At 35.2% G+C, this 14281-nt stretch overlaps 1 protein-coding gene across 4 annotated transcripts in view; it reads right to left on the bottom strand.

The window, feature by feature from the left end:
* Positions 1-1867: 1867 nt before the first annotated feature.
* The window catches only part of ncalda (neurocalcin delta a), a 57083-nt gene continuing 44669 nt past the window's right edge, over positions 1868-14281 (bottom strand). For all 4 annotated transcript variants that reach the window (XM_051865278.1, XM_051865280.1, XM_051865281.1 and 1 more), the window contains 3 exons: positions 10451-10850; positions 6992-7097; positions 1868-4414 (listed from right to left, as the gene is read on the bottom strand). In XM_051865278.1, coding sequence (XP_051721238.1) covers positions 4317-4414; positions 6992-7097; positions 10451-10828 — 582 coding nt within the window. In that variant the 5' untranslated portion in view covers positions 10829-10850 and the 3' untranslated portion in view covers positions 1868-4316. The remainder of the gene's footprint in view (positions 4415-6991; positions 7098-10450; positions 10851-14281) is intronic.

Below are 14281 nucleotides of genomic sequence, written 5' to 3'. Positions count from 1 at the left end.
TTGTCCATAAGCCACTCTTGCATTGTCTTGTGCTTAGGGTCATTGTCCTTTTGGAAGGTGGACCAGTCTGAGGTTCTGAACACTGGGCCAGGTTTTCATTAAGAATATTTCTATATTTCGCTGCATTGAACTTTCCTTCTACTCTGACGAGTCCCCCAGTCCCTGCCGCTGAAAAAAAAAAACCCTTGGAACTGAGGTTCATCAGACCAGAGAATCTTGTTTCTCACAGTCTGAGAGAGTCCTTTAGGTGATTTTTTGCTAATTCCAAGTGGGTTTTCATGTGTCTTCACCGAGGAGATGCTTGAGTCTGGCCACTCTGCCATAAAGCCCAGATCGGTGGAGTGTTGCAGTGATCTTTGTCCTCCACATATGATCATGGAGCTCAGCTAGAGTGACCATCAGCTTCTTGGTCACCACTCTAACCAAAGCCCTTCTCCATCGATTGCTCTGTTTGGCCAGGAGGTCAGCTCTAGGAAGCGTCCTGGTTGTTCCAAGCTTCTTCCATTAAGGATTATGGAGGCTACATGCTTCTTTAAAAACTTCAATGCAGAATATTTTTTGTAGTCTTCTCCAGATTTGTGTCTTGACACAATCCTCTGAGCTCTACATGCAGTTCTTTTGACCTCATGGCTTGGTTTTTGCTGATATGCATTTTTATTGAGAGGTTTGTGCCTCTCTATTCAATTGAATTTGCACAGGTTAACTCCACTCAAAGTGTAGTAACATCTATAAGTGAAATTAGAATGCTCCTGAGCTAAATTTCAAGTGCACTTGAAATTTAGCTCAGGAGCACTCTAATTTCAATGTAATTATTTCAGTGTTTTATTTTTAGTAATCTGACACATTTATTACAAATCTGTTTATTGTTTTGTGTTTACATTATAGTGTATGGATTGTAGATTGATGCGAAACAAAATGTGAAAAAAATTGAAGGGGTACAAATACTTTTGCAAGGCACTATATATAGTTACATAAAGGTGGTGGGTAGGAGTGGAAATTTCAGATTTGTTTCATCACCTATCTAATCTTACAGCTCCACAAAGACAGATATAGAGTTGCTCAGAGTAGCAGCGAGAGTCTCAGACATGTGTAATGTTTCCTCACTGAAGCCCCTGGGCTGGGCAGGACGTCTCAACAGCACTCACAACATTGGGAAGAATAAAAGACTTTCAAAAGTGATGGAATTTTAAATGTGTCAAACAAAAGTATGAAGTCAGTGCTATTTTAGAAGAGGACAATTTTGAGGAAACAAATGTAACAAATATCCAGTTAAATGATAGAATAAATATTTTAGAATGCATAACTATACAAAATCAATAAATTATTTGTAGTGTTTACTTGCTTTTCATCCATTTATGTTTAGATTTTATTCATTGAACCCAAGAATGAAACCACATAAGGATTAGAGTGAATCAAATGGAATAATTTAAGAATCAACCAGTAATAAATAAATAAAAATAGAAATGTTTCTACATAGAACCCTAGGGTTCCAGACTCAATTTAAAGAACCCTTTATGCCATAAATGTTCTATATAAGGAGAAATGTCTCAAATTATTGCATAATGCTTTCTTGTTTAACAGGTTCCAGTGATAAAGTATATTTACGAGCCATTTAAAAAACAACAACAACAAAAAAAAAAAAACTATTTAAACAAATTAATTAAAACTAAATCCATAAAATGATCCCATGATGGGAACCCCTAAAAGGTTCTAAAAATGAAGCACCTGACAGAACCCTTTAAGGTTCTATATGGAACCTTTTCTTTAAGTAAGCTGACATCTTGTGGCCAAAATAGGTACTACTACATTTCAACCACTTTTGGGGGAAAAGTTATTCTAAAAGCAAATGAATGCAAAAACAAAACACTCTGTTCTCTCCAGATTTAATTTCCGCTCAATATGATAACCAAAACAAATTTCTATGTCTCAAATCTACAGTCACAAAATACAGATTACCATACAAAATCTACAAAATGCAACAATTACAAACAATTTGTTTGACAAATAACAATTGTACAGTATAAATTTATACAATACTGCATTCATATTTTTGGCACCTGACCACGATATAATTGTGATACAGAAATGTTACGTCAGATGTTTAAAAAGAAAACTAAAAAAAAAAAAAAAAAAAAAACCTACATAAAATATGCATAAAACATGAAATAACAGAGCAGTTTTGACCTGCCACTTTAACTTTTCTTTTTTTCATTATTTTTTACAAAAAACAGCAGTTGTTCAATGAGTAAAATAAAAACAATAAAAACATTCAATTATGTTCATTAACAGTATAGCAGAACCAAATGCACTGTGGTGAGGCATTTGATGTTCACAGGGACATTCAAAAACACTGAACATCAGCAGAAGAAGTGTGGATCTCTGAGGCTTCGGCATGATTACTAAAAGCAGGACAGAGGGAGATATGGGAACTATTAGGAGTTCTGAATAAATGCTTTCTAACTACTGTTGAATTCAAGTGAAATGTATACAGGTATAGATACCACACGAGTGCAAGGGGCATTTTGAAAAGCAACGGGTCTTATTTCCAAGTGTTGTCAAAAATACCGACTTCGATACTGAAATTTTTTAAAATGTGATGCTTTAAGCGCTGTTGAGCGGATTCGTAAACACCTCTGATTGGCCACTGCGTTCATGTGCTCAACATATATGTCTGCTACAATGATCAACTCGAACTTGATCAACTTGAAAACACACTTAAGCGCTCGGCAAAGAGCGTCATTGATGACTATTTACATGTTTTTGAAGCGTTGATCACTGTAGCTAATCACAGACATATCTGATGAGCGCGTGAACACAATAGCCAATCAGGGGCGTTTACGAATCCGCTCAGCGGCGCTCAAAGCGTCACATTTTTAAAATTTCAGTACCGACTTGGTATCGAAGTTGGTACTTTTGACAACACAATGAGAGGTCGTCAACATAATTACATCTATTAAAGAGGTGAATGGGAAGAGCAGAGTTAATCTCTCCAACATGTGAAGGAATTTAATTTCAGATGCAAGCAAATTTACTGCAACTGAAGCTTGATTTAAAAAAAAAAAAAGCCATATAAAAACCACTCACCCACAGAAACACTTGAGTGCGTTTAAGGCAATTCAGTAACTTGATGCTCATGTGTACAATCCAGAGTTAAAGACTGACTGTAAGCAGATAAAAGTGATTCTAATAATCAAAGTATAGCTTTGAATCAATAAAGCTTTAGTTCTTTTTCAATAACAAAAACGTTCTGCAATAATGCAAACGATGCATCACGACACCTATAACCAGGGTGAGCAAACAGGGCTGTAACTGATATTAACCACAACACATGCATACAAATTACACAAATACTCTCCCGTCCACAAATGCAGATAAACTTGGTGTTACATGCTTTTGCTAAAAACGTCAATAAAACCGATCGCTGCATCCTAAGATGGAACTCTTGAGTACAGTTTTGCATGCGTGTCTGATATTTCAGATTTATATACAGGCCTACAGTTACTAGAGTACAAACATTAGAAAACTGGAAAAAGAGAACGCAGTTCAATTCATGTCATCTGAACAGTAGACTGTACGACTAAAACCAAACTAATCCACACAGAATTGAATGTGCGCTTCCAGCACTAATAAGGCTCTTTAGATCTTAAGTATAATGCGGGGAATCTTCTGTGTACAATTACAAAATCTGCATGCCTGATTTATTGGTCCCATTGGATAATAATACTGTGATCTGCCAATAATAGCTGGCCAAACTATGAGTTGATCGAAACGATATAATCTAATCTAAATAAAGTTAAAAACTCCCCCAATATTCGGATCTCTAAGGCTGAGGTGTTTACACACAAAAACTAGAGTGATGCCACTGCTTGAGGAATGATTCAGGCATCAGATTTATTCATTAAAAAAAGAATTAGGAATAAAACATTATCTTCTCTATTTCCCATCTTAAATTCCTGCCTTTGTTAAAACTGTCGCATCTAATACAGAGAGAAAATAAGAATAAAACTATGTATTTAACATGACATGAAACCTCTTTTCTAATCAGGAAGTGTTTCAAGCTTAGATGAATGCTCTAGTTCCCCTAATTCACTCCATCACAGGCCTCTTGCGGCTCCCTACAGAGATAACGCAGCCCATAACTCTGTGTGCGCACGCGTGTGTGTGTGTTACTAGACCTGGCCAAGCTCAGTCTGACGAGACCCAGATGCCCTAGTCTGGAAAAAACCTGACCCTCCATCATTTCCCTGCGACTATATCAAAAACTAAATTAAAACCCATAAATAAATAAAAGGTTGAAGCATGAGAGGAGGCTGATCTCAGAACTGTCCTGCACTGCTGGGGTCACACTGTAGCAGACGCACGATGGACGGGTCACTCTTTGCCCCTTTGATGAACTCCTCCAGAGACAGTTTTCCTAGAATAAAACAGGAGAGGACACAGGCTCTTAGAAGATCATATTATTTACAATAGAAAAATGATGGCTAGCTTTCCGATATCCGGCTCGTTGTGTAAGAATCTGAATCAACCTGTAAAAATGTAGGTAGAGAAAAATGTGTTATGGAAACAAATGGAAGAGATTTTAGTGTTTCTATTAAATCTAATAAGCCTTCAGGTCTTCGGGTTAAAAAAAGGGCAGGATATTGTCACTATTTTTTATTTTTTAAAAAAAAAGTAATTAATAACACTGTTAAATGTAATCTTTAATCTGTAATCTCAAAATCAATATCCATTTATAAACTGTTTATTATAATGTTTCTAAATTGACTTAAAATCATTTATTTTAGTTTTTATTGTTATTTTATTTCAACAAAAATAGTAACATTTTAATATCGGACATAATATGAGAGGATCGATTTTTCATATGGGGCATCCCTAAAAACATGTAGTGACTGAAGCTCCCCAAAAGTGGCATGTACAGCATCAGTCAGCAGGTGGCACTGCAGTCTCCCTGCATTCAAAAATGAGAGGTGGCGAAGGAATGCTAAGAATCAAAGGATGCATACAGACACTGTTATTCCAGTGAGCAGTGATGAAATGGTACAAAACTGGTCCTCTGTGATAACATTAGCATTCATCGCTCATGTCATTGTAGTTCATGCTTGGACTGCAAGGTTTATTTTGATCAGACCATGTTCATTTGTAGTGGTGTTTTTATGTTCTTTGATTTCCTCACTGTGATTAATAAAGTATCTGAGTGAGAACACGCTTATGCTGCTTACGCAGTCAACTGCCCACAGATACACAAATATACGCACAATCTCCGTCCCATGTGACTCGAGAGAGCAGGAAATGCAAAAGTTCAACTGACCATAGAATCAGAACACTCTTTCCACTGTCTTTCTGTATACTCGCATCTGTTTGGTTTTTGATCATCAATTTCATGCGCACGCACATAGACAGCCTTGTTTAACAGCTAATGGGGCTTTTCAAATCACTCAATCTCAGACCTTTTATAATGGCATAATGCATTTAAATGGGTTTTGTTAGAGTGCACAAACAAGCACACAGACTTTACACAAGAAAAAAAATATTGCTAGAATTTTTTTTTTGTAATAATAATAAAAAACAAAACAAAAAAACAATTTCACATACTGATGCACCAATATAATTATATATATATATATATATATTTTTTTTTTTACCAAAACACCCAAAATCAAAAAACAGAAATCAAATTTAATCAACACTCACCACTCAGAAACATTTCAATAGCATATTAGGCAGTTTTTATATCAACTTTTTAGAGATATAATTATGTTTTTAAAGGTGCACTGTGTAAAATTTGGGAAGATCTATTGACAGAAATGCAATATAATATGCATAACTATGTTTTCAATGGTGTATAAAGACCTTACCTAATGAACCATTGTGTTTTTATTATCTTAGAATGAGCCATTTCTATCTCATATGCCGCGGGTCACCTTACATGTTAAGTCGCCATTATGCGCCGGCATGTTTCTACAGCAGCCCTAAACGGACAAACACTCTACAGAACGCATTTAGTCACTATGTTGTTCTTCTTCTAAATCGTTTGTGTTTTTAGAGGCAGCTTGAATCGTCACTACGTTGAATACAAACGAAAAAGAAGCAGTAGTTAGTAGTCGTCTGGTTTATTAGAAGCAAAGATCGTTCTTTGTTAGAAGTAAGAAGAAACCTCATTGCTTGACTCGCTAACGTACTCTCTGCCATCTCAAACGACGACATCTTTGACTTGTGTCAGCCAGACGGCCACTGTAGCTTCCCAAATCACGTGAAAGGAGGGGTGAGCAGTTCGCAACCTCACCACTAGATGCCACTTAAATTTACACACTGCACCTTTAATTAGTTGTTGAATTATAAACATTTAAATGGTGGCTGTAATAAAAACTTATCTTGAAAGATTTATTCAAACATACATTAAATAATGAATAAATTATTTTTACAGGCTAATTAATGAGCTATGGACTAAGGATGCTCATAATTAACTAACTGTTAGAATTTTGTTCGATATTATCAGTTAAATTGTAATTTTTCAAGATATTTTGAAAACGTTTTGCTGCATGGTTAAGAAAAAAAGTTGTCACATTTTATTATTACATTAATGTAAAATACTGGTAGGCCTAAATAAATAATAAATAAATAAATAAATAACGCAAAATGTTTACAAACATTATAAACACTATAAACATAGCTATAGGCTACTTAAGTTCCCTTCACTCCACAATAAATCCTTTAATTTTAACGGTATTCAGAACAGAACGAGAATGAAAAAAAAAAAAAAAAGTTGCTATATGTCAAGCCAAAACGAATTCATTTTAAGCAAAACTGAAACAGAAGCATGCTGACAATACATTTCAGTATGTTGACAGTCAAAACGTGCCATCGGAGAAGCGCTAACAAAACATCACTGTTTTGGTCGATGATTTCAACCCTTAAAGACCACCACGTATTATGTAATTTTTCATATACCACTGCCAAATAGGTTTCATGATAAAGGGAAAAAAGGGTTTACCATCCCGGTTGGTGTCCATTTGTCTGAAGATCTTCTCTGTTCTCTTCTCAGGTGTGGACTCATCCTCTGGCATCTTCATCACTGATGATACCATCTTATAAATCGCCTGTGGGAGAGAGAATACACAAGAGATTCCCTCCATCAAAAATAATATCACATCACAAAATACAGTAATCCCAAATATAAATGCTACTCTAACAAACATCAGCATTATCATACTCCAAGTGTGTAAAACGTTAAATTTTAATATGTGAGCCAGACAGCACAATAAATCTAGCAGATTCAATATAACGAGGTAGAAAGCCTTAAAGGGAATAGTTTACCCAAAAATGAAAATTCTGTCATCATTTACTCACCCTCGAGTTGTTCCAAACCTGGATGAATTTCTTCCTTTTGCTGAACACAAAAGAAGATATTTTGAAGAATATGGGTAACCAAACAAAACAAAAACAATACTATGGAAGTCAATGGGGTCCTATCAACTGTTTGGTTACCAACATTCTTCAAAATTCTTATATTTTATATATTATATTCTTTTAAATATTACATATCTGGAATAATTTAAGGGTGAGTAAATGATGACAGAATTTTCAATTTTCAATTTCAACTATCCCATATAACAGATACGTTTCTCCCCTCTAATTATTGCCTCTAATAGCTCCTGTTCAAATCAACACTTAAAAGACTTTACTATCAAAGGAATAAACGTGTGAAAGTTAGAATAAGACCTAGTGCACTAACAGTACTGACTACACACCCAGAGAAGAGGCAGAGAATACCAGCGCATGACTGACAGCAGAGAAACACACAGAATCTACAGACAACTAATGTGGCATGTATAAAGATCGTCCAGAAACATGTCCAGTATGATGATCTTCAGCAAGGCAACAGGTACTCAACTGAAATTTTTCAACTACAATATAATTGTATAGAACTTTTCAAAATAAATTCTGCTCCAAAGTAGCTTAATAAGAATAGAACCTTACAAATCCCATTAGCCACAAAGATATCTTACATTTATTGATTTAGTACATCAATTTTTATGCATTGCAAATTTAAATGTTAGGCCTGCATTACTGTTGTTTAGTTTAGCATTTGTTGCAATTTAAAATGAATGAAAAAAAATATATATATATATATATATATATATATATATATATATATATATACACACACATATATATACACACACATTTTTCATTCATTTTAAATATATATATATTTAATATATATATAATTTAAATATATATATATATATATTTAATATATATATATATATATATAATATATATATATATAAAATATATATATATATATATAAAATATATATATATATATATATATATATATATATATATATATATATTTTTTTTTTTTATTATGTAAAGAACCCTTTATGAAAAATTATTAAGCAAAACTATAAAAGAAAAAAGAAATGAATTGATAATGAAAATGAAAATACCAAATCAAATCAAATCAAGCGAGCAAGCAACTGGGCCAGCAGGAAAAATCCTTATTGTTGATTGCTGTTTTTGAATGCAAGGACTAGGTATTTTAAAAATATGCAGAACATCCCTACTACGAATAGTCACTATCATGACTACGCATCATTTTGTGTTTTTTCTCATCTTTTGTGTTTTCTCTACAATCCTATCTCAACTACAATGGCAGCTGAGCAGAAAGAGAGGTGAATTAATTATTAAAGGCTCTTTTACCATCTGCAACACATACTGGAATACTTTTATTAATTTCCCGTAACTTTAACATCTGAGGAAGAAATGTATGTGCTGTAAAGTGCAGGTCTTCAAGTTATTGAGTCTTCCCTCTACAGATGGGCTCCATTACAGACCTGCAGCCAGTGCGCTCCTCTTTAACACACTACCTGGCTATACATCATTAAAAGAGGACAAGACATTCAGCACATCATTAGATTTACATCAGCCTTCCAGGCGAGGAGGTGAACCACGTATCAAAATAAAAAATAAAAAAGCCATCAAGACATGAAAGATGATGGTCTCATACTGCATCCTTTATACCCACCAAAAAAGAAGTAAATTTAATTTTTATACATTATAAAGTTATATGAAATGTGTCAACTAAACCTTTAAAGGGATAGTTCACCCAAAAACGAAAATTATCCCATGATTTACTCTCAAGCCATCCAAGGTGTATATGACCATCTTCTTTCAGACGAACACAATCAGAGATTTATTAAAAAAAATATCCTGGCACTTCCACTGGAACCCAATATTTTGAAGCCCAAAAAAGTGCATCCATCCATCATAAAAGTAATCCACACGGCTTCGGGGGGTTAATTGCGCATACAGCGCAAGTTGACTTTTGCCAAATGAGTAACCCGTGAAGTGATGTATGACACAGGATGTAGGAGTATCGTAAGCTTAGACGCACGCTTCTTGCGGTTTAAACAAATAAACCGAAATTTTTATCGACATTTCTCTTTAAAAATTCTTGTTTTAGACTTCTAATTTGTGACTGGTGATTTGCTCAATCCTCTGCGCTTCCGCATTCGTCAATACGTCATGTGTCAGGGGTTACTCTTCCGCCGCAAATCAATGTGTACGGCTGTCTGCCGGAAGCTAGTTATTATAGTTAATAAAGTTTTAAATATGGATTTTTTTCTTACAAAAACCCATCGCTTCACTTCAGAAGGCCTTTATTAACCCCCGGAGCAGTGTGGATTACTTTTATGATGGATGGATGCACTTTTTTGGGCTTCAAAATATTGGGTCCCATTCACAACCATTATAAAGCTTGGAGGAGCCAGGATCTTTTTTTTTTAATACATCTCCGACTGTGTTCATCTGAAAGAAGATGGTCATATACACCTAGGATGGCTTTAGGGTGAGTAAATCATAGAAGTTTTCATTTTTGGGTGAACTAACCCTTTAATGTTATTTTAATAGCATTTGTGGGTGTAACATTTTTTTTTTTTTTTTTTTTCTAGTTACAGAAAAATATCCTGGTACAATGTAATCTATAAGTTAAAAGTCTTCAAACTTGGTTTGGTTTCACCAGGGCCTCAAGATCTGAGCCATAACTTGTTGCTTACAATTACAATTTGCAGCAAGAAAGCAAAGATAAATCATGCCAACTGCAATGACAGCAAACATAACCATGTGAAGGAGTGCAATTTGATGAAAGCCTGTTTATCAGAGACAGAAATAAGACTTGGGCTTTCTTTACAGTATGGAGCTTCCTGACAGTCTAACACCACGGCTATCCTTGCTGCTAACGCACTACATTCTGCAAGTGAGAAATAACAACATATGCGATGTGAAAATTGGGCATAGCACGACTCGGTTGGGATCTCTTTTGTGTCTCCTTAAGCGATATCTGATTCTATTTAAGACTTCAGCAATCATGGCGATGATGATAAAAGCATTTAAAGAGTGCCAACATTAAATTCAAATCTTAAAAGCTCTAGGTAACCTGACATACCTGCACAATCTCAAGCATCTCTGACTTGCTGATGTATCCGTTTCCATCCAAATCATACATGCTAAACGCCCACTTGAGCTTTTGTTCCAGCTTCCCTCGTGACGTGACACTCAGTGCAATTATGAACTCCCGAAAGTCTATCGTGCCATCGCCGTTCGCATCAAAAGTACGGAACACGTGCTCTGCAAACTTTGAGGCGTCTCCATAAGGAAAGAAGTTTCCGTAGATTTTCTTAAATTCCTCCATGGAGAGGTTGCCACTGGGACAGTCCCGTAGAAAGCCTTTGTACCATTCCTGGATCTCATGCTCCGTAAAGTCCGTGCTCTCCAGCAGGTCCTGCATCACCTCAGGGCGGAGCTTGCTGTTCTGCTTCCCCATGTTTTCGTTTCACGAGACAGCGCTGGCGAAAGAAAGGGAAGAGAGAAAATGAGTATAGATGGAAAGCTCTATACATTCATCTCTACATATTGTGGTACCCTATTCTGCTATGATCCTTTATGTAAAATGTCCATCATCCAAATTTATTTGTGGCACAGTCAAGAATACAATAACAGCCCTATTTTGACAAAGTGCCATCATCCACATTTCAATTTAGTTCATAAGAGTACCCTAGATTAGGGCTCTAAACCAGTTCAAGGAACGAAAACAAAAACGGAAACTAATAAAATTAACAGGAACAAACAAAAATGAAATTAAGTTTAATCGTTCTGACCATTAACCAGTTAATAATATTATTTTATGGTTCTTTTCAATATTTCAATTTGGCAGTCAACCAATTGTAAATTCAAATAGTACGGCCTATGCAAAAAAAATGTGATGCTGACGCATCCAACGTGAGTGAAATGCCCATGCTCAGCTGTCAACTCATCATAGCTAAGTTGCAATAGCAATGCACTGGCATTAGCTTTTGGATCTCAGGAGTTTTTCAGAAAATGTCACCAACTGTTAAAGCACTACATTTAAGTGAAAATGAATGGCAGGTAATATCCAGCTTGGTGTGTTTTGAAACCAGTGAAAATTGCAGGTTAGTGTAGAAAAGCTACCATTCAAGAGATGAAAAAAAAAAAAAAAAAAAAAAAAAAATATATATATATATATTTTTTTTTTTAATTATTTAAATTATTATTGTGGCTTTATGTATGGTCAAACATAATCAACTTACAGGATTCAAAGTTTATTGTAGCTGTGTAGCTGCTCAGTTTTTCCTTTCGTTTAATACATTTGGCCAAAATCTTGTAATATAAAAGTTTTATATTGTTTTGCACAGGCTGTATTGCCAACGACCGTTTTCTGAATGGTAATGTTACAGAAGGAACGCATAAACAGAAATGTTTAAATACTGATTCTGCTCAGAGTGAACCGATTGTTTTTTCTAAAATGCAGTTTTCACAGCGATGCCAAAAAACAACATTTTTTCCCCCTAGTCATTTCAAATATCTAAAGAACCTTTTTTGCAATGGAAAGGTCCCATGGGCAGTAAAGGTTCTGCATGGAACCATCAATGTCAATAATTAACCTTTATTTTTAAGATTGTGATTTCTGAGCTACATCTATGTGGTTTTCAGTCTGGAGATACATACAATGGATCTGATTGCATATTTATTCCATGAAGAGACTTGCCCTCGCCAATCAAATACATCTTGATAAGATGAAAGACTTGGCTAATCAGAGACCATCTTTGAATGTTGTTACACTCTAGTGCCAGCCAACCAGCTCTGAAACTGAACACTTCTAGACATCAGCTAAGAAAACAAATAAAACAACAGATGAAATAAAGCCATAAAATGGCACTTTTCAATGAGAGCTTGTGATTTCCTGTAACATTAGTGACTGTCAAGTGTGTCCAGTCATGCAAGTTAATAAGGTTAACTATGACAACGAGTAGCAATATAATATAACGATTACCAACAGAAATCAAGGCGCTGGAGCACGCCTTAATGTAAGATACTGTAGCATAATGTAGGCAACACTGGCTACAACATAAACTTCTCTTCAATCAAAACATGCTTGATGTTTGTGTGAATGCAATGGCCAATCAGATCCGTTTAAGTTAGTCAGAATCCGCTAAATACGGCAGTTTGTTCAGCGTGAGCTCCGCACGCTTGCAAATAATTTTATTATAATCAAACTATAAACACGATGTAAATAAGAGATTCATTGTGCAGTATAGACAGATTTTTTGATTATAATGGGAGATTTTACTTAGTCAGTGAGCTTATGCTGAGGCTGAACTGAAGTGATTTCAGCTTCATTTATTATAAAGGGTGCACTCTCTTCACTCGTTTTCTATATATAACCCATTCATAACTTGAATAAAAGTGTTATTTTTCATGCTGCCAAGTACACTGCAAAGTTTCAGAAGTGACAGACATATGTGGGATTGATTCTGAAATTGCAATGTTTGACAATGGACGACACACACACACACGGTGATGACAAAAAATTTGAGATGGGAGAAAAAACAAAACAAAACATATTTCAATGCTTTTGCATTCCTTCGCAATTATACAGTTGGGTAATTATGTTGTATATTATTTGCGGGCATCAGGGTATTTGAAATCGCGTTTGAATGCACATTCGTTAAACACTGCAGTAACTTTTGACAATGAAAACTTTTCACCCTAACCCATACAGACCAATTACATTTAACAACAGAAGATACACAAAGCAAAACTATAAAGACATACACAAATTTCTCTGCTCAGTAATCCATTTTGCATAGCAGCTACACCATCATCTAAAGATTGTGTTGTGGGGCTCCATAACGATACCAGAAAACATATTACATATACTCCTAGGAATATGAGTCGATTTTACAAGACAAGACAAGACACCTTTTATCATGCAAACATAGATCCCTAGAGATATTTCCTTTCTGCAGAATGATAATATCCACAAAAATTCTGTTAAGAAAAAAAAAACAATCATAAACACTAGGACACTTTCCTCTGTACTCAAACTGCTTCTAAAGGCTTGATTTTGAGATCTGGTCATTTGGGAGACAAATTATAATAATATATAATACTTCTACCTCCATATCTCAAAGTACTTCAGGTTTCTCCTTTATAAAAGTTGCAATAGTTAACTACACATTTCAGGATTTAGTATCAGACAAAGGAGCCAGAACATAAATAAAGACATGCCAAAACAAAACCAACAAAAACATTCTGATAAATCTAAAAAAGGACAAAACATATCTAGACATAAAAGTCTAGCAATCAATAAAAATGGCAAAACAAAAATGAAAAATGTGTCCATGAAACAGGTCATTCACAGTCCCCAGCTGTAGAGCCTCCATTCATGCCGGAAGGTCTGGAGAGCATCAGCTGTTACGTGACTTCTGATGCGTCTATATTCAGGAAGTGACTCCTGTTTCTCAGTTGGGTCATGGATCTTCGTACTAATCAGACAACTGTCTTACTAATGTTCTAGGCAGACACATGCACACACACACACAAAACAATACACAGTGTAAAATGTAAATACTTTTAAATGAGCCGAATGAATCGTTCACTAGAACTGAGGGGTGAAGGTTAGGGCAGAAGAGGAGATGGCACTCTGTTTCATTAGAACTGGAGTGTAGCTCTTTAAACGTAAGAACACTTGTAGATCTAAAACTGCTTTTCTGAATGACCCACACAAGTACACTACATCCTGTCTTAACAGTTTGGTGTAATGTAGGGAAAAACCTTTCATTCGCTTCATAAAACTTGAAACTGAAAATGAAAACACAAAACAAAATCCCCTAAAGCTCACAAAAACAGACCAAATAATAATCAGGCAAATGTCGTAGCAATTTCATCATGGAACAGGTGCAGTCTAAAAAGAGCC

This window comes from Ctenopharyngodon idella, chromosome 16, assembly GCF_019924925.1.
Source record: "Ctenopharyngodon idella isolate HZGC_01 chromosome 16, HZGC01, whole genome shotgun sequence".
Lineage (NCBI taxonomy): Eukaryota > Metazoa > Chordata > Actinopteri > Cypriniformes > Xenocyprididae > Ctenopharyngodon > Ctenopharyngodon idella.
This window is presented reverse-complemented; position numbering and strand designations above follow the sequence as displayed.